The sequence below is a fragment of the Perna viridis genome, chromosome 8 (genome assembly GCF_037379345.1).
Source record: "Perna viridis isolate PV_CMFRI_1.1 ecotype Kerala chromosome 8, ASM3737934v1, whole genome shotgun sequence".
In the NCBI taxonomy this organism is placed as follows: Eukaryota; Metazoa; Mollusca; class Bivalvia; order Mytilida; family Mytilidae; genus Perna; species Perna viridis.
Genome location: NC_142452.1, coordinates 17,911,686 through 17,938,694, shown reverse-complemented (window position 1 = coordinate 17,938,694; position 27,009 = coordinate 17,911,686). Strand labels below are relative to the sequence as shown.

Below are 27,009 nucleotides of genomic sequence, written 5' to 3'. Positions count from 1 at the left end.
TATATGATATTAGCAAATCTTGTGTAAGAATTCAGAATCAGGTTAGTGATGCACATGTAGGGGCTAAACATGGAGATAATTGAAATCCTAATCTATTTAAGATTTTTATAAATGATTTGCCACACTACTTGTCTGACACACCAGACTCAGTTACAGTTAATGGGGAGGGTTTACATGCTGAGATATCGTATTATTGTTAATATCAGCTAAAGGCTTCCAAAATAAATTTGATAAAATTGATTTGTATTGCAAGGTGTCTCAATGTAAACACACTAAGACAAAACAAAAATGCTATATTTAACGAAGCCGGTAGACTCATTAAACATGTTTTTTTTAAATATCGAAATGAGAATCTGAAATGTGTATCCATGCACATGTAACTAACTTGGAATATACTTTAGTTCTTCAGGGTCTTATTTCTTCCTACACTCAAAGTGAATCAAATAAAAATCCTTTCAAATTAAAGAAAGACGTTTTTTTTTTCCCTCAACTCAAATATTAAAACTGTATCCATGTTTTTGACTATACAGTGATAGACCCATACTGTTGTATAGAAGTGATATTTGGGGCATATATAATCCATTTAGCACTCGATATTAAATGTAGAATCCTTCGATCTCTTGACAAAATTTTCCCTGGATTATTTTGTGAAAAACTTCATTTGAAATTTTGCTACTTTATTCTTGATTTACATAAAAAAAAAAAAAGAAACCAATATTACCGTTTTATCAGGAATGTTATTTTAATTGATATCGTTTAATTAAAAAACTTTGAAACTAACTTTCCTCTGCTTAAAGATGCATAAAATGAATAAAAAAGTTATTACATCTTTAAAAAAAAAAACGTCATGGTTTGGATCAACATAGTTTTTGTTTAAAAAATTCTAACTCTTACTGGGAAAATATCTGTTTTCATTTTAATGAAGCAATGTCCAAATATTAAAACATGCAGTATAAATTCTGTCTAAAACCATTGTATACTGTAGAATGGCATAAACAAGTAAGTCTGATGGACATGTCAGAGAACATGCATAATAACTCAAATATGGAAACAAAATGATTTAATGATATTTTTGAGAAAAAAATCCTGATTCTAAGTGCCTGAGGAAGCCCTAATAGACCGTTTACAAATGTTGAAGAGGAACTTCCCACATCCGAGTCAAATGGCATATCAGAAATCTTTATCGAGTATCCACGCTTCATTTAACCTTCAATAGACCATCCGTCAGTACATTGAGAGAAACAATGCCGTCATTGTGGTTTCATCAGACAATACGAAAGCTTTTGACACGGTTTGGCACGACGCACTATTATATAAACTTTACATATTGTTGGTAAAATGTGGCTTCTTATAGACGAAATGTATAGGAACATGTACAGTTGTATATTATTCAACAACTAACTCTCCTGATTGTTTAGTGTACAATGTGGTGTGCGATAATGTGGTATCCTATCTGCCTTGTTTTACTTAGTCTACATTAATGATCTCCTGTGCGCGATTGACAGTTCTAAACTTGGATGAGTTCTCATGGACATTCGTGTTAGAAGCTCCGTACAAGAAGATAACATTGCTTTTATGTCAATGTCCAAAAAAGCAATGCAATCAATGATAAACATTTGTCAAACATACAGTAAAACATGGGCTTTTCGCTCTTCACCACTCAAAAGTAATGTCCTCGTTTACTCCAAGACACGGACTTCACTATTTTCTCTCTGACTTTATCCAACGATCCTATACCAATTGTGAAATCTGCAATGCATGTCGGAGTTCTACTCGACTCTAGGTTCAGATCAATGGACCAAACAGCAACAGCATGTAGACTACTACGTTCAACCGCTATATCTGAATTCTGGATGCCATCCATCTATGTTTAATCCGTTGACATGTTCTGCTATCAAACTTCATATGTGTTGCAGTAAAGCCCTTTACGGATGTAAACTTTGGAATATACTGTCTCAAACCGAACTATTAATGCTAGAAAGATATCACCGTTTTATCTGTAAAATTCTACAAGGTCTCCCCCCCCCCCACGTACTCGTTCAGACAAATGTACTTGTCTTTTAGGGTGGTATACCTTGGAAAGTATATGGAAAAGTGCAAACTTTTATTATTTGGTATAATTTGTAAACTTCAACCTACCGAAGCGAATCATGATTACTAGACTTATGGAATACAAACATATTTGTGTGTCTGAACAACTTGGATTCATCCCTGACTTCTACCGAATCGCCCTGAAATACGGGTTAGTAACCTATGTAGTAGACTTTGCAACTCTGGCACTTTCTGATGTCATGTGATTACGTCAGCAGGGAAAGTGACGGTTTATTGAGGGACATCATCGATATCAAAAATATCCATTTTAGTATATTCTTAGGTAATCTTTCTTCGCTTGATTTGCATGCACAATACTTTCATGCAACACCTCATTTAAACTCGAAAGTAATGAACTGGGGTCCTGATAATATATATGACCTATATATATATAACGAGCCCCCGTGTTTCATCGGAAACTGGGTAATATTACATAAATTCAATGCTAACCGATCATTTCATTTTTTGATGTAAACTCCCCGTTTTCAGAAAAGCAAAAAAAAAAAAAAAACGCACACACATAAACATGTGTATGATATATATATTTTTTTAAAAGAGTTTCATTGTAGCGATCTTTAGGTCGCTTATGATATTGACCTGGGAACCAGATGAAACAACTGGCAATAAATATTCATTGATATGGGGCCCTGCTAATGTATATGACCTATATAGTCTTGTAACGAGCCCCTGTACCTGAATCGGAAACTGGGTAATATTACATAAATTAAATTTTAACCGATTATTTCATATCAACTTCCCGTTCTCATACAAGCAAGAAACAAACGTAGAACACACGTGTGTGATATTTAAGAGGTACATTTTTATCTCTTATGAATCTATAACTATTGTTATGTATTAGTTTTTGCAATTTTAGAAAGTACTGTTATCAGTATTATTAAGTCAAATTAATTTCACAAACCAGACTAACTTTATTTTTGGACTTAGTATTGTTGCTGCAAAAAGGATGACGGAGACAAAACATATCATACCGTACAAAAAATTAAACCTACATTACTTTACACTATTACTACATGTATGACGCTCTAGCGGTAAACACGACACAGATCTGCAGCATTACGTGAAGTATATATAAATATATAATTATGCAAATCATATGTGAATATAAAATACTGAAATTACGAGTGCAAGAAGTCACTATTATTAGCGACTTAATAAGATCAGATCAGAAAAAATAATTTATTTTAAAAAAAAGAGCTATTTGGTGGAGTATAGAATTGACATTATCAATAAAGACTTATGGATACAATGTGATAGATGCAGAGACCTAGACCTATATTGAAAGAGATGAGAAACTTGTTAATTATCCGTCCGTGCGAGACTCGTGAGAGTAGTCAAGGCTATTAAAAAAAACCTTTGCTATCTTGTTAAATAGCCAGTTTATCAATAAAATTATCACGCGGCGGAGAACGAGATTCCCTGACTTTTCCACTTATTTATTTAACTACTTTTTCTCTCTTTTGATGAAATGGTCTGAAATAAATTTTAGTAGATGCCCAGAAGACGTGAAAATGGGAAACTGGAGATAATTTTTACTAAATTGTCTTTAAAAACAAACACAAAAAAACTGTGATAGGTTAATGTGCAAATATGAATTTAATTTTGAATTATTTTCATCTTCGTAAAAATCAGGCGGTACTTGTTTGTTTGTTTTTGGTAGAAAGAAAAAAGTGGGATATGAACTGAAGCTATATAAGGTTCACATGCTAAGGTTTCGTCGAATGGAGCTGAATAACATGTCTTATGATATATGTAGATGTTAAATAATTACGTTTATGGGGTGGGAGAGAGCCAGTGTATTATTACATATTATATTGCTTATATACTAGAGAAAATATGGAATAGCCTATCTAATAGTTGTTTTTGACCATTCTTCTTTTACAATACATATGATTATTTCTGTTAAGATAAATCATTTCACGTGAAATGTGGTATGACTTTACTAAAAATTTATTTTTGGCCTTTGTGCATATCCTTCAATCAATGAAAATATCACGTGACAGCCCAGACTTCCTGAAGAAAATAGCTGAAATTCTCGGAAGAAAAATGTGATTTTTTAGAAATAATTATCGTCCAGGAGGCAGAATGTCTTCAAGTGATGACACTCCGATACTTATTGAATCTGACAGTATGTATTAACTCTGAATTTATGTCTGTTATATTGGTATATTTGGGATCGAGAAGGTCGACCTATGTATGTCATGATTCTCATTATTTTGGTAAATACATAGCTGATAGGGGTGAGTGCGCAGAAAGTTTTTTGGCAACCTATCTTGTGTATCCCCCAAATTTGTTTGATTCTGAGATGCTTTAGTCAACATTTGACAAATTTGGTTTATTATTTTATCTCCTTTCTCAAAATAATTATCGAAATTTGATACCTTCAAGCAGACAGCGAGCCATGTTATGACCACTTGAGTGATTTTCACTTTACATGGGGCTTGTGTATCGAATAAAAAGAAACTTATTACTTATTTGTTTGTGAAAATATGTGCAAATAAGTGAAAGAGTTGTCCAGATCTCTAAAATAGCCATTCCATTTCAATTACAAAATTATATAACATATAAACTGCTAAGTGTGTAAGGAGTTGTATTACTGTCTATTGTGCTTTTTTAAGGGAATGCTTAGCTCTTCCATGATAAAGTTTGTAGTACATGTACATATATGTACCTGTTAAGTATTGATACAATGTGTATAAACAAAATCAAACATTGTGTTACTAAACAGTCTTCTTGATTGTCATTTGTTTCCAACTGGATAAAGATCTTTACAGAAGGTTCCAATTTTTAAGTGTATATATATGTGTACTTCTTGATGATTGTTTTACATAAACTTCTTTGGTAGTCCCTAGGGACTGCTTGCATTAGAATATTGATAAGGTTTTTTTTAATACTTCAATCTTGACATTTGGCAAGGCTCTGTATGGCACTTTTAACATCAAACCAGGGATACTTACTTTTTCCGACACAGTCGGTATAGTTTCACTTTTTACTGTTTGACCTTAAAGATGCTCTTCCATGGAAACGCAAGTCACCTGATCAAAATTCTGTTTCCAGATTTGCCAAACACTGATAACTTGGTGGGGTTCAAAAAAGGAAATTGAAATTGCGTGCCATGCATTATTTCCTGATGAAAATTATAAGTAAAAAGAGCAAATTTTACTGAGTCAGCTATCTTTTATCAAAGATAGTATTTGTTTTCACGTGTGCCTTGGTAGAAATTACATGTACAGTCATTTTACTTAAAATTAAAACTACATCAGAATCATCATTTGTTTAGGAACAAGATTTGTGTCATGTTATGGTCAGTATTATAGAGATAAATGCTTGTCTACTAAATTTGAATACAATGTAAGGCAACACGATATTTAGTATGACTTGTCCAATTGTTCATTAGAAGAAACAAAGAGTCAAGATGTATAAACAAATGAACAGTTTGGCCATTTTGGGAGCAAGTAAATGTATGAAATACTACATGTACAAAAATAGTTTGTACTTGACAATTGTCTGCTGAGCAGCTTTTTTTTCCTGTCTGGAATGATTGTCTTGTAATGAGTTATTGTGATTATTGTTTTCATTGAACACTTCGACAATCCTCTTGCAGATTTAGTGACATTTCAAGCCGACCTTGCGAGTTGTTTTAAAAAATTATAAAAGAAAATACAATGTAATAATTTTCTGACCTGCCAACCCTATTTTATTTAAAGAGGTGGCCAGAGGAACTACACATATATATTTTATTTGGCATTATTAAACATGTTAGATTTTGATAAAACTTAAGTTTATTAGAAAAGCTACATCTGCATGACTTAAAAAGCTTTGATGATTTAAAGTATAATCCTTAACCCCCTCATTTTATTATATTGAACCTTCTTAGGAAGGTAAAGCACCTTTTTGAAGATGTATGATGTGCATCTGTACAAATATTTCTGCGCATCAAGCCAGTCGAGATATTTGTCATTCTTGGGAGGAAAGCTAATCTAACTTCATTCCATTTTATACATGTACATTCACTATTTTTACATAAAGTGCATTTCCTTCCAAAATGCTTACTGGATTTGTTGAAAGTTAAATAAAAAGTGCTCATACATGTACATGTATGTAAGATAATAAAATTGTAAATGTATGTGTGATACCTACAAAGGGAGAAAATACACTTTGAGTGTTTATATACAAAATTTCTCCCAAAACTAAGCACTATATTTTAATGAAACTTGTAAGAAAGAAGTCAATCAGAGATGTTCTTTTTGGTTGCATGCTCATGGTAAATACGAATATATGGTTATACATTAAAGGCAAATAACATACAAGCTCTTCAGTTTAAAACCCATCTGTCCATAGATTCAACCTAAATACATGTATGTGAAAGTAACTCTATACTATTATTTAGGTTTATACAGTAATTTGTGCATTATTTACTCGTGAAACATGTACATGTGAACACATCTTTTCATATACAGATGTACATGGTGTTATCATCATACTAATGAATGGATAATTTTCATAGGAGTGATTTCCTTTCACGAGTAGATTTAAATACATACACTGTGTTCCATTTCTTTCCCTAAGGATTATTTCTCTGGCTCTGTTGTTTAACATTTGAGCATGTGTCTTAGGTTACAATTCAAAGTTTGGTGGCTCTGATACTTATCATCTGAAGGTCTATCTTGACTTACTGACTTAATCCACTTGGTCCACTAGGGACATAGTGTGTCTTTCCACTTTCTTCTATCCATGGCTATTGTTTTTGCCTCTTTCCAGGTCTTGTTTATCTTCTGTAATTCTGCTGTAAGTCCCCTACGCCAAGTGCTTTTGGGTCTTCCTCTCCCCCTATGACCTTGAGGGTTCCAATCAATGCCTGCTTGGTAACGTTTTTGTCACTTTTTCGTAGTGACCTATCCATTTCCATTTACTACTTCTTATTTGGTGTTCTATAGGTTGTTTGTTTGTCCTGTTCCAAAGGTCTTTATTGGATATTTTCTCTGGCCTCCGAATGCCAAGGATGTTTCTGAGACAACGATTAACAAAGGTTTGGATTGTGCTGATTGATGCTACAGTCTCCCTCCAAGTTTCTGAACCATAGTAGTAGGACTGACTTAACATTGGAGTTGGAGGTCTTAATTTTTGTGCTGATTCTCAATGCTGGACTTCTCCAAACAGACCAAAGCATTTGGAAGGTTTGCTGTGCTTTACGTTTTCTGGCAGGAATGTCCTCATCTGTAGTGCTTACTACACTACCCAAGTATATGAAGTTGTTCACATCCTCAATGTTTTTACTGTTGATTATGAACTGTTCAGGCTGGTTGGCATTTATTCTCATTGATTTGGTCTTCTGTGGATTAATATAGAGACCTGTCCTTTTAGCTGTAGTTGCTGCACAGCAGCAAGTTAAGAACAAAGAAACTACAGCTGAAAGGTGTATCTTAGGTTACAATTAAAGGTTTGGTCCCAGGTGGCTGGGCTCTGTTGCTTAACATCTGAAGGTGTGTCTTAGGTTACAATTCAAGGTTTGGTCCCTGGTTGATATTTAACATTTTTTTCGACGCAGTTGGTATTGAGTTTGCTTTGACATCACGTGACATCTATGATGCTTAACCATGGCAACCTAACCGATGTAGCTTACAACCTCGCATTTCATTGGACAACTGTGGTAGCAACCGTGAAATTTAAGGCTCCATTAGGGGCATTGGTATCCAGAATCAGAATATTTTTGATCACTTTTCTATATTGAATAATCTTTCATAAATTGAATACATGTAATTGGAAATAGTTTACTTGTTGGACCAGTAAAGTAATTGAAGTATGAAACATTGTACAATGATCACACAGTTCACCAAATAAAATCTTAATCAAATTTGGGTATTAACAAGGTGAGAATATGTGTCCGCTATCTTTTTTTAAAGATAGTACTTCTTTTGTGATTTTTTTTATGAAGTGCAACATTTTGAATTTGGGACTTCCAACTTTATAACTTGATAGCTATTCTGATCTGTATTTATCAACTTAATATCCATGTACATGTACAAGTATCTTCATAGGAGGGTCTGTTTAGTCAAGTAAACAAAAACTATCAAAGGTAATTTATTAAGAAATTTAGTGGAAGAGGGATTGATTACCTGAATGGTATGTGGAAGAAGTGTTTGAATCCAAACATCCCTGTATAAGTTATATCTGGAAATTTTACAGGTTCATGTGTAATATGAGAATATAAGTTTTCATGTCAAACTAACCTCTCTATCCCTTACTGTGTACAGTAATACATGTACATGTAACTCACCAACTAATTACATTTGTATTATAAACAATATTTTATAATAAGTTAAAAACCAGAAATATAAATTGTGATTGATGGCAGGCCTTCTATTGGGGATCTCCTTCAGACATTTTTTTTTTCTATTTGATCATTCTTGGTTGAAATATATGGAAGTATGACCACAAATTAAGAATACCTCTTGACATGCTGAATAGTTAATCTAACTTAAGTTTTTTGTGACTTAAAATTTTGGAGTGACACAAAAATGTACATAAAGTACATGTAACTGTGTACACATACATGGTATACATGTATATTGATATCAAGGTGATGTCAAATTTAAGTGCAAAGAAAAAGTTGCTACTGATATTGGATGTTAATTGTGGCCCCTTCAATCTGTTTTTAAATTACAAATTAGGCCAGTAATAATCATTTCATCGACATTGAAAATAAATTGAGTAAATTGATAAAAAATAATGTGCAAATGTAAAAACAAATCTTAAAATAGAAAGTGTAGAAAAAAGTTAGTTTATAATAAATGAAATTTCTATGAGATTATAACTTCATTAGCTCACCTGGCCTAAAAGGCCATGTGAACTTTTATCATTACTTGGTGCCTGTCATCGTTGTTGTCCGTCGTTAACTTTTCTTTAAAATTCTTCTTCTCTGAAACAATTGAACAGAATTTGATAAAACTTGGTGACAATCATCTTTGGCATGTCTACTCCCAAAATTTATCCGTTGTAGTCTCTCAACAAAAACTACATGGCTGCTGTTACTCAAAATAGAACATAGAGTATCACCATATATATTGTTTATATCTCAAAAACCATAACAAATAGAAGAAATCTAAGGCTCTTTGGCTTGAAGAGATCTATCTTCTTTAACCATCTCAAGATAATTGAGTGATTAATTTTGTTAATTTTTGGAGTTATTGCCCTTTTTTGCTAATTTTGCCTTTTTGGGAGTTTTTGTCTGTTTTTTTTTTTTTAGAAAATGAAAGCAGATTGATGATTAATGTTAAATGATAAAATGTTCAGTATTTCAAGATCTATTTTGGTACAATTTCCAAAAAAATCTGTTCACCTTCCTTGGAGTTATGGCCTTGAAAGTGTTGTTTTTGACATTTTTATCAGTTTTTGTCCATTAATTAGAAAACAAAAGCAGATTGATGATTAATGTTACATGATAAAATGTTCAGTATTTTAAGATCTATTTTTGATGCAAATTTCAGAAAAATCTGTTCACCCTTCTTGGAGTTATGGCCCTTTAATGCGTCATTTTTTTATGTTTTTATCAGTTTTTGCCTAGGATTTAGAAAACAAAAGCAGATTGATGATAACGAAATGTAAATTGTTAAATGTTCTGTATTTCAATATTTATTTTTGGTACAAATTTCAGAAAAATCTGTTGACACTTCTTGAAATTATGACCCTTGAAATGCTGGACTTCTCCAAACAGGCCAAAACATTTGGAAGGTTTGCTGTGCTTTACGTTTTCTGGCAGGAATGTCCTCATTTGTAGTGCTTACTACACTACCCAAATATATGAAGTTGTTTACATCCTCAATGTTTTTACTGTTGATTATGAACTGTTCAGGCTGGTTGGCATTTATTCTCATTGATTTGGTCTTCTGTGGATTAATATAGAGACCTGTTCTTTTAGCTGTATTTGCTGCACAGCAGCAAGTTAAGAACAAAGAAACTACAGCTGAAAGGTGTATCTTAGGTTACAATTAAAGGTTTGGTCCCAGGTGGCTGGGCTCTGTTGCTTAACATCTGAAGGTGTGTCTTAGGTTACAATTCAAGGTTTGGTCCCTGGTTGATATTTAACATTTTTTTCGACGCAGTTGGTATTGAGTTTGCTTTGACATCACGTGACATCTATGATGCTTAACCATGGCAACTTAACCGATGTAGCTTACAACCTCGCATTTCATTGGACAACTGTGGTAGCAACCGTGAAATTTAAGGCTCCATTAGGGGCATTGGTATCCAGAATCAGAATATTTTTGATCACTTTTCTATATTGAATAATCTTTCATAAATTGAATACATGTAATTGGAAATAGTTTACTTGTTGGACCAGTAAAGTAATTGAAGTATGAAACATTGTACAATGATCACACAGTTCACCAAATAAAATCTTAATCAAATTTGGGTATTAACAAGGTGAGAATATGTGTCCGCTATCTTTTTTTAAAGATAGTACTTCTTTTGTGATTTTTTTTATGAAGTGCAACATTTTGAATTTGGGACTTCCAACTTTATAACTTGATAGCTATTCTGATCTGTATTTATCAACTTAATATCCATATACATGTACAAGTATCTTCATAGGAGGGTCTATTTAGTCAAGTAAACAAAAACTATCAAAGGTAATTTATTAAGAAATTTAGTGGAAGAGGGATTGATTACCTGAATGGTATGTGGAAGAAGTGTTTGAATCCAAACATCCCTGTATAAGTTATATCTGGAAATTTTACAGGTTCATGTGTAATATGAGAATATAAGTTTTCATGTCAAACTAACCTCTCTATCCCTTACTGTGTACAGTAATACATGTACATGTAACTCACCAACTAATTACATTTGTATTATAAACAATATTTTCTAATAAGTTAAAAACCAGAAATATAAATTGTGATTGATGGCAGGCCTTCTATTGGGGATCTCCTTTAGACATTTTTTTTCAATTTGATCATTCTTGGTTGAAATATATGGAAGTATGACCACAAATTAAGAATACCTCTTGACATGCTGAATAGTTAATCTAACTTAAGTTTTTTGTGACTTAAAATTTTGGAGTGACACAAAAATGTACATAAAGTACATGTAACTGTTTACACATACATGGTATACATGTATATTGATATCAAGGTGATGTCAAATTTAAGTGCAAAGAAAAAGTTGCTACTGATATTGGATGTTAATTGTGGCCCCTTCAATCTGTTTTTAAATTACAAATTAGGCCAGTAATAATCATTTCATTGACATTGAAAATAAATTGAGTAAATTGATAAAAAATAATGTGCAAATGTAAAAACAAATCTTAAAATAGAAAGTGTAGAAAAAAAGTTAGTTCATAATAGATGAAATTTCTATGAGATTATAACTTCATTAGCTCACCTGGCCTAAAAGGCCATGTGAACTTTTATCATTACTTGGTGTCTGTCATCGTTGTTGTCCGTCGTTAACTTTTCTTTAAAATTCTTCTTCTCTGAAACAATTGAACAGAATTTGATAAAACTTGGTGACAATCATCTTTGGCATGTCTGCTCCCAAAATTTATCCGTTGTAGTCTCTCAACAAAAACTACATGGCTGCTGTTACTCAAAATAGAACATAGAGTATCACCATATATATTGTTTATATCTCAAAAACCATAACAAATAGAAGAAATCTAAGGCTCTTTGGCTTGAAGAGATCTATCTTCTTTAACCATCTCAAGATAATTGAGTGATTAATTTTGTTAATTTTTAGAGTTATGGCCCTTTTTTGCTAATTTTGCCTTTTTGGGAGTTTTTGTCTGTTTTTTTTTTTTTTTAGAAAATGAAAGCAGATTGATGATAAATGTTAAATGATAAAATGTTCAGTATTTCAAGTTCTATTTTGGTACAATTTCCAAAAAAATCTGTTCACCTTCCTTGGAGTTATGGCCTTGAAAGTGTTGTTTTTGACATTTTTATCAGTTTTTGTCCATTAATTAGAAAACAAAAGCAGATTGATGATTAATGTTACATAATAAAATGTTCAGTATTTTAAGATCTATTTTTGATGCAAATTTCAGAAAAATCTGTTCACCCTTCTTGGAGTTATGGCCCTTTAATGCGTCATTTTTTTATGTTTTTATCAGTTTTTGCCTAGGATTTAGAAAACAAAAGCAGATTGATGATAACGAAATGTAAATTGTTAAATGTTCTGTATTTCAATATTTATTTTTGGTACGAATTACAGAAAAATCTGTTGACACTTCTTGAAATTATGACCCTTGAAAGTGTCATTTTGACATTTTCCTTGTGTTTGCCTATTGTTAACAAAACAATAGCACATTGATGATTAATATAAGATTTATATATAAAAGTATGTCGAGATCTGTATTGTGTATGATGGTGCTAATTTGGAAAAAAAAACTGTTGATTGCATTTTTTAATGATTTTTTGCACTTCTTGCTTAGATTTTTATCAATGGATGTACAAAAGTGTAATTGTATAAGCATGATAAGTTAACAAATTTAGGTGTGTAACCAAAGATTTTTAGAGGTTTTTGCCTATTATTTGCTTATATTCGGCATTACTACATGAAAACAAAAATTTTCCGTCTAAAAGAAGGGTCCTACTCCCAGACCCCCTCTAAATAAGCACTGAAACAGTATTAGTATGACAAAATCCTCACATTTTGCTTTAATTACTGTCTGGCTGTCTTATTGGCATCATCAGTTATTTCAGGAGAAAAATCAGTCATGAAGTCAAATGTAAAATGAAAAAATAAATATAGTAGAAGCAAGTGAAAATGTGTATTGTTTTAACATACCCTGATATTCAAAATAGTTTAATACATGAGCCAATAATTCACAAAGAATTAATATTTCCAATAAAGGACAGTTAAAAGTGAACTACTGCATAAGCACTATTTTTAGTACACTAGGAAGTAATAAAGGTGTACTCAGTAAATACACAATATACATGTAGGATGTACTGTGAAGGGAAAGCTAAACATGAACAGAACTACTGGTAAAGTCTAACATTGTATAAAGCTGATTACTCATCTAATAATTGTCAGAGAGTATAATCTACTCTATACCTTGTACATGTACATGTTCCAACAAAAAGGGAGGGTACATATATATATGTTTTTTTGTGTTTGTTTCACGAAATTTTAATATAGTTAATTGATTGGAAAGAGTGAATAACTCAAATATGGTCATGAGTGCTGAATGCTAAGAACTGTTCTTGGCACTCGCGTTGGCCAAATGATTATCCTATTTTATTTTTGTTTTTTCTCAATAATTTATTGCTTTTGTTAAATAAATTTTAAATATTGTGATTATCATACTGATAAAATTTCAAACCTGCAATGATATCAAATAAAGCTAATGTCACAAGAAAAGGGTGCTGTAAGGTTTTGGCAGTAGAAAGACTGAGAGTGAAATTTCATAATTTATTTCTCACATGTGAATTATTGAAATTTATTACATGTAGGGAACATTTGATAAGTTAGTTCTCTACATGTTCATGTTAGAATTTTATTATCAGTTGTATGATTGCACTCGTAACTTATCTAATTACAGATGACAGTGATGTTGAGATTCTCCATGAAGAAAAGAATGCAGATCTCGACATCATATTTGTGTCGGAAACCATCCACGTCAAAGATGAAGACAAGGATTTGCCAGAGAAGACCAAGACAGACTGTAGCCAGGATGTAGGGTTTAACCGTAGTCTGAGTATATCGTCTAATCTAGACGTATCATTACAGCTGAATGATACCAGCTCACTTCCTGTTGCTGGGTCTTCTGGTTGTACTCCGTGTTGTGACCTACTCCGATCCACAGCGGCACTCGGATCCGCAGCGGCACCTGATAGCCAAGATAATGTTCCTCTAAATCTTTCTACCTCCAATGCTAAATATGATGACATTTCAGATAGTTCTGGGGAGGAAACAACTGATACAGATGAAAGTTCAAGTGACTGTGATTCAGTGTCAACACCTGGTTATACAAGATCACCTGTATTAGCCATGCCAGTGTTATTCCAATGTGACAATCAGTTAGCAGACTCTATAAAGTCTGTAAAACCAATGTCTTTCAGTACCCATGATGTCTCCTTAGTGACAAACAGTCCTCAAGTTCAAAGTGCAACTTGTGTTAGTCCCAAAAATGATGCAGCAATTAAAAACTTACAATCTGTTCAAAACAGAGCTACTTGTAAAAACTCTTGTTTGCAATCTCAGTCTTCCAACAATATGGCTGTTTCCCCATCAGCTGATCAGGGAAGCAGTAGCACAATAGGACAGTTATCAAGTTCACAGTTTATTGATAATAATCAAGGACTTTTGAAACGAGGTACAGTTCAAACTCATCAGCACTTGTCCAATAATACCTCATGTCTTTCAAATCAAAATTCCAACACAGTAGGGACCAGTTCGCAAGTGTTGGCTCTTGATGTTGGGGCCAGCTCTTCATCTGCCAATGTTACCAATGGTCCATCAACATCATCACAGAGCAAATCTTTAGAAGAAGTTTTTGATGAACTTGTTCAGGATCTTGATTTTCTCAGTGGACCTGTCAAACATCAGTCTCTTTCCAAATCATCTTCAGTGTCAGGTGATCAATGTTCAAGTGGTATGAAGGCAACAGGTATCAAACGCACCCTCTCAGATCAAAACTTCAAATCAAAGCATGATGATAAGACATTACCACCTAAGAAACAGACAAGATATTTACATCATCAGGGCAGTGTTGATAGCTCTGAAACTTCTTCGTGGAGGAGTGAAAAATGCAGTCAGTGTATGAGGTTATTATTAGGAGTCAAACTGTCACGGTGTGTACAAGGTCATCCTTCTTGTACAAACTGTTTGGAAGAAAAGGTCAAGATTGTGTTGACAGGTAAAATTAAGGTGAGTTATGTTTATAACTTAATACATGTACATGATTTTTTGTTGATAGGTATTCAACGCAGAAAAAGTTTGTTAATTTGTAAAAATTGGCACATGGAACATATGTATTCAAGTAATTTTTTCCTCATGTTTTATGCTATCTTTGAGCAGGGTAATTTTATATCTCTTGTTCTGTTTTGACAAAGATGATTTGTACTTATACATTTGTACAGTGTACATGTGTATTATTACCTATTTTTGTAATACTGTAAAATTTCACATTTGTTATCATTGTTTTCTATTGACTTATGGATTTCATGCAATAACTTGATTATTAGTACTGGACCTTGATAAAATGTTCCATACAGTTTAGGAGGAAGGTTCTTACCGATTGGGGAAATGGTAGGTCTTATCTGAGATAACAAAGCATTTTATAAAATAAAGCTTAATGTACAATATAAATGAACCCCAATAAATTTGTTTGAATATTATAATATTGTACTACATGTACAAATACAGTGAGCTACATGTACATATATATCACAAAAATAAGACTGGGTGGGATTTTAGAACTGTTTGAGAATTAGGGTCTGAAACTATAAGCATTTACATAATTAGTATAAGTACACGTGTACTGGATATCTCTGACATTGTACCACATGGTTCCATACACTGTACCTGAAAAGGAAAGAAGAGATTGATTTTTTTGGGGTTTACAACCCGAATTGTGATAAAGCTTGTTTAAATGTAACTTTATTACTAATGTGACTGAGCTTCTGAGAAAGTAGTCTACTACATTGTAATTACTTTATAGTGTTGGGAAATGTGGGGAAGAAGTCCTTTTAGTCAATTAGGATAAAATATTTGTGTACACTTCTATCATAAGTATGTGTAAGTGCACATGTACAGGTAGAAAATAAACTGAGGATATAACAATTCAAGTAGCTTAATATGACAAATGAAAGCAATTTAGAAGACTGTGACACTAGAGAAATGCATTTTAATGCACATTCCAAAAATACATAGTGTACAGTTATTTTATATAAGTGTCATGTAATGAATATTATACATGTAATAGAGCTGTAATGAAACCTAAGCAAATCATAATTTTCTTTTTAATTTGAATTTCAATGAGTTGATAGTATTCTGTGTTTTCATAGTATCTTTCCTCTGTCATTGACGTATGCTGAAATTTTTACCAATTATGACAGAGGACACATACATGTACATGTAGTGTGAAAAATACCTGTGTTGTTCATACATGTACTATAAAATACTGACACTTTTATTAGTCTAAGTTCTTTGATTTCAAAATCTCGAAAAATAACAGTTTGGTAGCAGACAGAATCCTTTACAATGTCAAACTACATTGTATATGCTGACATTACACTAACACTTAGTATTTTTTATCTATTTCTGTAGGAATCTCTGCATTGTTTGAAGCTTGGCTGTGATAGTTACTTCCCTTTGAGTAAGTAAAGATAGTAAAATCTAACTAAAATTAACCTTGAACCTGTGTAAACAATCATGTTCTGCAGTCTGAATATACATTACAAGTCCATATCAAGTTAAAATCTTTTTGATATGGAATATAGGAATCACTGTGTCTGTCCATCCGTCGTCTGTCCACATTTCTTGTAAGCACAACTACTCCTAAACCACTCAAAGGATTTTGATGAAATTTAATAAGAAGGTAGAGTATCATACATGTATGTAGATGTGCATGAAAGAATAATCACTGTCAGAGGACTCCAAAGAGAGATAATTCAAATAAAGGATTTTACATGTTAAAATTTTGTAAGCGCAACTCCTCATAAACTGCTCAAGGGATTTTTATGAAATTTATATGAGTGTTTGACACCAAATGTAGATGTACATGAAGAAATATAATTACTGTGAGAGAAATCCAAAGATAGATTACCCGAATAAAGGTTTTAACATGTTGAAACATCTTAAGTGTAACTCCTAATAAACCGCCCAAGGGATTTTGATGTAATTTTATAGGAAGGTTGGGATCATATGTAAATGTGTATTAAGGCATATGATTACTGTCAGAGAACTCCAAAGGGAGAAAATCCAAATTAAGGGTTTTACATCTTAAAACCTTGTGAATCCAACTCCTTCTAGAAAGCAAAATGGATTTTAATGTAATTTTATAGGAAGGTTGGGTATCATACAATGTATGTAGATGTATATAAAGAAATATAATTACAGTTAGAGGATTTCAAAGGGAGATAATCCAAATTAAGGATTTTACATTTAAAACATTGTGAGTGCAACTACTTCTAAACTGTTCAAGGGATTTTTTTTTATGAAATAGAGTTAATGAACATGCTCAGTATACATTGCCATGAGGTAGGGCTTCGATAAGACAAAATAATTTTCCTTTTGGAAGTATTTATTGAGTATGCTCTACACATGTTCATCAGCTATCCCACAGTTAGCACAAAGAGTCTATTTTATAGGAAGGTTGGGTATTTTAACTTAATTTGCAAACAGAAACATGATACTGTCAGATGACTCAAATGGACTTAATCCAATTTTAGGGTTGATCATGTTAAAACCTTGTAAGTGGAAAACCTAGACTGCTCTAGGGATTCTAATGAAATTTTATAGCAAGGTTAGGCATCCTATGTAGATGTGCATGAAGGAATATAATAACTGTTGAAAGACTCCACAGGGAGATAATCCAGCATGTGTTTTACATTTTTAAAAGCTCATCTGAATGGATGGGTATTCTCTTTGTGACCTTGCTCACACTATTTTTTTTTAATTAAAAAGTGACGAAAAAGTCTGAAATAGGTTTATATACATACAGTTATAATCTATTATGATAGGACCCTAGCAACTATCAGTGGGAGTCTAATAGTCATCAGCTTTTCCGTCTTTACAAATTTAATGCTCTGTATTCAGCAATTAAGCTTGCTATGGTTATTTACCACTAAAAGATATGTTGTGCACATGTTGTGAGAAAAAAAGGAAAAGTCAAAAGATAAAAGAAAATTTAGTATAACCTGTGTACCTTGATGTCCAAGAGATCACTTTTTGTGTATTTTGTTATTAAGTGAGGCAACAATGTCATCCTCATTAGTTTTCTTCAAAACCTCAATTTTTTTTTAAATGCAAAAGGTCCTTGTTCAATATGAACAAAGGAAATTGTTTAACTAGTTTTGTCATTCAAATAAACATTTTAACTATCTGATCATATAGGGCCTTTGTCATGTCTTTACTTCGTCTTTTTCCTATTCAAATTACATTGTAAGTTTCAATTTAAAATTTGACTAGAAACAACAATAAATTTAGTTCATTATTTCAGCTTATGCATACATTAAATACTGATTATGTTCCTTAATTGTGTAGATAACATTTCTATGTGTAAATCATTTCAATAATTCACAATGTGAAATAAATTTGGTAATTTCACTCTGGGACTATCTGCTGTCAAAATGTCACAAAATGAAAATCAATCCACTGGTCACAAAACTTTAAATCATGTTGAAAATAACAATAAACTATGGAGAAAATCCATATAATAAATGGAATAATTCATTGCTTATCATGAATAACCAAAATGTGATAATTGGTGCCAAGATCACTTGAAGATTAATTCATGTGTGGAACAAATAGAGTGCACTGATCATTCTTTCCAATTAAGTAACAGTCTTTATAAAAAATAGACAGGAGGTGATTCATACATGTAAAAAACCCACCAAATTTGCTTTCATTTCCTATTCAGAATCAGTTACAGACCACATAATCAATCTTGGTTTTTCATTTGGGTATTGCACTTTTGAGATAAAATTTATATGAACTATACATGAAATTAGCTCTTTGCAAGAGTTATTGTTCTTGATTTGCTTTGATTTTGTTGATTTTAGTATGAGATGAATGTATGATTTTCTCAAAAATGCTGATCTGATTACAGAATGTTTCCTAAAAATATAGCATCAGAAAACCAAAAGAGATCATTTCTTTAGTATACCATAGGCCTTAAAACATTTGTTTGTTTGGTGAGTTTTTCTACACCATGAATCACCTGTACCATAGGCCTTAAAACATTTGTTTGTTTGGTGAGTTTTTCTACACCATGAATCACCTGTACCATAGGCCTTAAAAACATTTGTTTGTTTGGTGAGTTTTTCTACACCATGAATCACCTGTACAATAGGCAGTGTATGAATTTTTAATGGACTTGTACTTACCAGTAATGTAACCTTGCCTACTATTCTGTTTATAATAATCAAAACCAAGGAGTTTTTCAGTGATATGGCTCATTCCAGTACGACGTATTTACATGTTGTTTTTTTTTTTGTTTGCACAACAGTGGATCATTACAAATTATATACCAGGCAATCTAGACTTAGATTTCCTAAAAGTTAGTGGAAATCAAACCAAATGTCCTTGTTAAAGTCTATTCTAAAAGTTTGCAGTTATATGTGACATTTTAAATAGCTTAGAAAAAAAATATCATGCAAGTGTAAATTTACATGTAAAGTTTCAACAGTTTATAAATGTTTAGAATTAACTGTATCTGTGATCACCAAATTATATTTTCTCTAGTCTCATTGATCGGATTTAAGGGAACCATTGACTATATCTATGCTAAAGATGTCCCTGGAAAAACAATTTTTTACAGAGAATGTTAATGATTTGCCCATTGAATTCTGGATATCATTTTACAAGGATTGAATGTTACATTTTTGATGTTTCATTGGGGTGTAAAAGCTTTGATAGTAGCCCATTTTCAAGGAAATGCTTCACATTCTACATGTGTCGACCCTTTTACATGCCCACAAAACATCAAAAATGATACATTCTATTCTTATAATTACATTTCATTTGTTTCTATTATTTTCTATTTATGATATTTTTGATATTAATAGAAAATAGGCAATACATGGTGATTAATAAAAGTAGTCAACTTAATTGCGGGCAAGGCCTATATCAATAGTTATAAGATGTGTTTCATCAACTCATGAAACATCACAATGTAAAGCTGATTATCTAATGAGATTAATGATATACACACTAAGTGTAATTATAAGGAAATGACCAAGATAAAATTTGAATTTCAATCAATGTGTACTAGTTTTGGTTGTGGATATGTTTTCTTGCTCAGTCTATGGATTAATCAAACATTCATGACACTAGACATAGGTTTGTGTTGAATTGTATGGCATTCAAACAAAATAAAGTAATAAGAGTTTGAAGTAACTAATCAAAAACCACTCTTCTTTAGTTTTATTCATCTTCCAAAAGTAAAGTTGAACTTTATAACACTTTGAGATCCTGTTGTAGATTTCAAGAAATGACATAAGGATAAAATTTGTTGTAAGTTTTGACGTCCTAATAGTATATTGTATTGTAATGTCATAACTTTCAATCAATTTTACACTTACAACATTTGTGAATTGACTAAGTCTGGAGCACTATGGTAACATTTAGAATAATAGAATTTTTAATTTGTAGGTGAACTGAACCAATCATTGCCTAAAATGGTTGTTGATATTCTTGAAACCAAGTTAGATGAAGATCATGTAGATTATATCCATAATATGCTGCTTAAGAATGCCTCCTCTGATGCTACTGCTCCTAACATGTCTACAGAAGATGTACCAGTTATCACAGAGAGTAAAGTCACCATTAGAAGGGAGTCTACACAAGAACCACACAGAAATCTTCCAGAAAACTGGACTGAAATGGACAGGAAAAAGGTTTTAGTTCATTTCATTTTTGAAATATATTTTAACATCTCAAACCTTAAAAGTAAATCAAGTTATTTTGTTGTGAAATTTATTTTCAACTTTTATAAAATGGAGATCCTAATTTTAGTAGTTTGATGAAATGGGTTGGTCATCCATAGATAATGGGCTTCTGTTATTCAATGACTTTGACGAACATGTAACTTCACTGAACTCACACATTAATGATAAAAATTCATGAAAAAAAATTTTTGTAGACCATTAGTGTTTCTTATGTACATGTAGATAAAAGCTCTTGCATTACTGTATTAATAACCAATAACATGACTAATCATGGTCCAAAGGTTCAAACCAAAAATCAGGAACAATGTGTCAAGGAAAAGGACTAAATGTCTAGGATCCAAATAAATGAAATGTCAAAGGTTCAATGTCAGACTTATTTGCTTATTTCACATGATAAAAAGTACTTGTACTCTGCCAAATTTATAGTACTAGTAGTTATGGGGACCATTTTAAACATTTCTGAACCATAAAAGATCTCATGGATGTATCTTGTTTGAAACTACTTGATCTTTTTACAGGTCTTTGAATTATATACAGTGGAACCTGGCTCACCAGAGTACATATCAGTGGCAATGAAATTCCATGATTCCATGCAGTTTCCTTCTGTTGATATTGTCAAATTATCAAGGATACAGAATCCAATTCTGTGGCAGTATTTTACTGTGTAAGTTAAGTACTTGAATTAATTATCAATTGATGCCAGGTAGCTGTTACATGTTCAAATAAATTTTTGAAGAAAACTTTTGATGTCAAAACAAAACAATGTGTATCAAACCTTTGAGTGTGTCAGTACTATGTGATTAGTAGAAATGCTGTGTGAAAACTTTACTTCCGTGTTTCTCATAATATTGTGTTCAGTAAGTAGACCTCTACATACAATTGAAAGCTGCCATAAATATAAACCCTCATGTGTAGGTACTCTCATATAGTAATATCAGGAAGATATGAGAATCTGTGATATACTGTGAAAGTACTTTGATTCATGGGTACCAATTTTTCATGGTTATGGGGAAAACGGTCAGTTCATGGATTCTGGAATTCATGGATTTGACAACTCTGTCATACAAACAAATGGAATTTTTTTTTTCGTTAGGAGCCAAAGTTTGTGGTTAACCAAACCCACGAAATCCACAAAAATTAGTACCCCAAGAATAATAGTACTTTCACAGCACTTGTATGTTGCTGCAAATTCAGAAGTTATGTGTTGCCTCAATTATGGACTTTTTGTCATTTAAGTAGCAGTCTTTATAAAATTCAGACACTGCCTATGGTGGTTCATGGTGTAGAAAACAAAATGATGCTTTTTTGCTCTACATATTCAATATTTTCATGTTACAGTCCTTTCTGTGTTCAGAACTGTATTTTTGAGAAAACCATAGGCAACTCCCACTAAAATCAACCAAATCAAGAATGATAATTCTTGCAAAAGTTCCAATTTCGTACACAATCAATTTGTATACATGTATTATTTTTATCTCAGGAGTTCAACAACCGATTGAAATCCTAAGACTGGTTTTGTGATCAGTTAATGTTTCTGAAGGAGAAATAAATGTGAATTCCATGAGTTATTGACGTACAGAATAGCCTCTAATCTGATTTTTATGCAGACTGCTACTTAAGAACAAAATGTAAATTCAATTAGTGCAGTAATAAGAAAAATCTGATTTCATCAAACCAAAATATTAGAAATATTTCTAGTACAATCCTGTTGCATTTTTTAGTTGGTACAACATCCTTTCACAGAAAAAAAGTAATTATATCGTTGTTATGAAATATCGTTTGTGGTCTCCTGTGGGAATTTATAGTTTTTTTCATGTGATACTATTTTTTGGTGTTGCTGTTTTCTGTATATTTATTTTCAATCTTCCCTTTACTGCTGTTTGGTTTGCTGTTGAAAACTTCGTCTGCCAACATTTTTGTGCTCTAGAACGTAAGTATTTTCCTTCCGTTCACTGGAATGTTTGCTAGTGAAATTATCTTTTATATCATAATAATTAACCTACAAAATAAACAAATGTGGCTGTCCTTATGGTTAATTTCACATGGTTAATATTGATTTTTTTCATAGAAAACGGTCTGAAATGATACAGGAAAATGAAGGCATAGATGTTGAAGAGAGGAAACTGTTCCATGGTACTCAGACAACTGTTGTTGAACCTATTTGTAAAAAAGGATTTGATTGGCGGGTTTGTGGAAAGAATGGAACAGTTTATGGACAAGGTAATTTATTTAAAGATACGAAAAAGGAAGCAATATATGAATGTTTCTTTTGAACAGTTACAACATCAAAAGGGTAGTGTTCATGTATGCATAAACAATTCATAATCAATAACAAAGTAAATATAAAATTAGACCCTAGTATTTTAACATTAAAAAACAAATAAATATAGTATTGATCTGCTTCAGATGTTTTTAGCTTTATAGGCTACAAATGAGTTCTATTTTTTGTTTACTCTGGAAGTACTATTGTTCCTTGGGTACCAATTTTCGTGGTTTTTGTGGTAGGCCAAATAACAAAATTTTGTTCCCAACGAAAAGGAGATTTCCTTTGATGTGTATTATGATTTCCTTTGATGTGTATAATGAAAACAACAAAGCCATGAATTCAAGAATCTCTTCCCTTATCAACGATAATTGGTATCAATGCATTAAAGTACTTTCACAGCATTTTACAAAATTATACCAGATTGAATGGTACCATTAAAGATCTGGTGGTTAATGTTGTTTTATTTAAATCCAGAACAATACAACCCCAATAAAGCCAAAAAATATAATAAGATTATAAAAGTCTACCCTTGCAGGAACCAAAACTTTGTTGATTGATTTTAGTGCCAAGCACATACAGTCCATTTAATGTAAATATTTCCTCCCTTTAGTGGAAGATCTTACAAAGTTTAAATTCAGATATAATTGTGATTTTATACCACCCACTCCCAAAGTAGGGGTATATAGTACTTGGAATGTCTGTACTTACTACCTTCTGTTATTTTCAATTTGTGTTAAATATTGGTCTCAGTCTTGTATTCTTTGCCCCATATGCTTCTATAGTATACCTTAAATTTTCATGATTTTTTTAAAATATGGACAAGGAGTTTCAATCCAACTTTTGACCATGTTTTTCAATCAAGGAAATGTCAAAAATAATTTGTAGGTCCATTTTAGAAAAAAAAGGCAGAACTTTGGTACACCAGGACAGGTCAAACTAAAAATAGACTTTTTTCTACTTTCACTTTTATTTTGAGTTCATAAAATAGACCCCTTTTCTGAAGCATTATTTTTCATGAAAATACTGTTTTTCCTCAAGAACAAGTTTTTTGTGTCACTGCTTGATATATACCCTGTACTTTTGATGAAAAATGATAGTCATTTGCCAAGAAACGAAAACAGGAAAAGGCAAAAAGGAAGCCCACTATATTTTTTAGCCTCTGTGTTTTGATGTACACCCGCTCAGGAATATGTTATACAAGACTGATACCTATTGTGTTACTTTGAAGTATTTAGTTGTTTGACAATCAGAGTTACCTTTCTTGTCACATTCAAATTTCAATAGTTCCATTTCAAATTATTAGTATAATGTATATTGTCCTTGGATTACTATGAAACTTCATGATCCCACTTTCAAATATGCACTCAGGCTAGTATATGGAAAAAGATGATCTTTTGATTTGGTGGGTGCTTCACTATTCAGTTTCTTCAAATAAAATCAAACATATTCTGAGTATTATTTACTGCTTTGCAATCACTCAACAAAGGATGAATCCAATCAATAAACTAAGGTTTTGCCGTCAATTGCTAATTAAATCAAAACAAGGATTTGTATTTTCAAACTCCACATTTCTACAACTGATTGGAGAAAAGTGAAGCAACTGTAACCTCGACTTCATAAGGTTTTCTTGTGGCTTAACATGTGATGAACAATGACCCAAAGAGTGTGAAATTATGTTTTTTCATGTGTTCTCATAAAATACTGGTGGGTTTTTTTTTGCAGATCAAACAAACTGTATATTGTATGTGTTTGTATTTTAGGTTCTTACTTTGCTGTCAATGCAAGTTATTCTCACCAGTATACAGATAGTGTATGTAGAAGAAATCGTCCACCAAATCCAAGACTATTTGGACCCCCTCCTGCCCATACAGGAAGGGCTTTCCTTAAGCAACCATTTGCTTCAGCATTTAATAAACATCAGTCAAATCCTAAGTATAAACTGGGTCCTGGACAATCTCCAGCATTTGTCATAAGTAGTGGTAGTTCATTTTCATTTTTTCAAAACAGTCCAAGTACCGGTAATACAAATATGAAAGGATCTGGAACAGTCATTCAGCATGGGAACCCTGTTCCTGGTATCATTCAGCAAAACCCAGGTCATAGTTTTGTCAATCAACAAGGTATAACAGGCCAGAACCTTACAGTCACTCAACAAGCACCAGGTCAGAACATCAGTACTAACCAACAAGTGATTGGTCAAAATCAGCCAGCATCAAATACACCTTTTCTTCAAACTTTTATTTTAAATGCCCAGCCAATTGGACAACAACCAGTTGGACAACCACCAGTGGGTCAACAACCAGTTGGACAACCACCAGTGGGTCAACCACCAGTTGGACAACCACCAGTGGGTCAACCACTGATATTCAATCCTCAAGCTCAACCAAACTATATTGCTCCTGAGCTACAGAACCCACCAAAGCCATTACACAAAATGATTCTAAGCCGTGTGTTGGTTGGTAAATGGACTGGTGGTCAGGCAAGTCTACGGAAACCTCCACCGTTATTTCCTGATGAGGATCTGAGCGGGAGATGTTATGATTCTTGTGTCGATAACATTCATGATCCAAAGATTTTTGTGATATTTGACAGTGCCCAGGCTTATCCAGAATATCTGATTGAGTACCATAGCACATAGTGCTCAGTGTTGACATATTGATCAGTTGTTTATTTGTTAATATTATATGCATGCATGTAAATGTAATTTGTATGAAAGTACAATGTACCTTGCTTATTGCTATAATCTAATATATTTGCCATAAATACATCCCTGCATCATAGAATATACTTATGAGAGAGTTTGGTCATTTAATTTCGAGGTTGAACACCATGAAACCTGACTAAACCTAACCCTGGTAACCTATGAAAATCAGTGGGATTTAGGACAGTTTTCATGATATATAATTTTGTGTCCAAACTCTCACAATAGTATATTCCATGATTCATGAGTGTATTTTTATGTTATTTACCGACTTGCAAAATTAATTAAAACAAATTTCTTGTGAAAATAAGTACAAATGTAGGTGTACAGTAATATGGTCAGTTCTGATGTAACATTGTGATGAGTGAAGAGAAATCCTACTCAGAATGTGTGATTTGTCGTACTTCAGTTTCATAAAACATGTTAAAATCTAGTTTCTAGCCAGAAATATTTTATTGGAATGCATAGCATTTAAAATTTTATTAGAGAAACTCTTATTATGGAGTAAATATGTAGGATGAATATGTTATATGTTCTGTTCATATTATATTCACATCTGCCATGTTTAGATTTACATGTTGTTTTTTTTTTTTTCACATTTGAGATGCTTCAGTTGGTCCCTCCAAAAGTATGAAAATAGACTGAAGAAATCACAAATACAAAAACCAGCAAAGTTATTAAGTTTCATTGCTAAATATAAATTGATGTAATGCAATAAAAAAAAGTTAGGGGAATTGAGTAATTGAAGAATTACAAATGTACACAGTTTGTGACTGACACATGAAATGTATTCATTCTGTGATTTTTTTTCTCTGCATTGAGTGTACAAAAGTTTGTGTAGATTTGATGAAGCATGAAGTTATAGATACATGTATAGACAATTATTAATTAGTTTGTGTACATTTTACCATTATATTCATTTTCTTTGAAATGTACCGATTGATTGTGATTCAGATAATTTCATATTTATATATTGGTAATTTTTTAACCCTTTCTGACAGTGTAAAGTAAAAAGTATATTATTAGATAAAAATGACACAACTGCAAAAAAAAATGAAAAGAATTAAATTGAAGTAGAAATATTTCCATTCATAGATAATTTAACTGGCTTTGTTACATGCATGTTAAATCTGAACTTTACATTTAAATATCACTCATTGAATACCAGTAGAAGATAGAGGGGTCATAGAGAATGATATCACAAAGATAAATAAAATTACTTGCAGTAATTGGTGTCTCTGATTTCAATGTCAAACAGAGCTGGTGTTTGCTTCTGTCTCTCATTTTCAAAGATAATTTTGTGATAAAATATTTAATTG

The 27,009-nt window shown here is 32.2% G+C and overlaps 1 protein-coding gene across 2 annotated transcripts; it reads left to right on the top strand.

Moving 5' to 3' along the window:
• Window positions 1-4,085: 4,085 nt before the first annotated feature.
• On the top strand, window positions 4,086-26,753 carry LOC148609598 (uncharacterized). 2 transcript variants are annotated; one of them, XM_088540495.1, is made up of 7 exons: window positions 4,086-4,237; window positions 13,652-14,979; window positions 16,381-16,429; window positions 20,428-20,672; window positions 21,242-21,387; window positions 22,792-22,943; window positions 24,750-26,753. In XM_088540495.1, exons 1-7 carry the CDS (start codon window positions 4,195-4,197, stop codon window positions 25,625-25,627), a joined length of 2,841 nt encoding a protein of 946 aa, XP_088396621.1. In that variant the 5' UTR covers window positions 4,086-4,194; the 3' UTR covers window positions 25,628-26,753. The 2 variants fall into 2 exon arrangements, with proteins under 2 accessions (XP_088396621.1, XP_088396622.1); XM_088540496.1 differs by lacking the exon at window positions 4,086-4,237 and adding an exon at window positions 13,009-13,094.
• The last annotated feature ends 256 nt before the right edge of the window (window positions 26,754-27,009 follow it).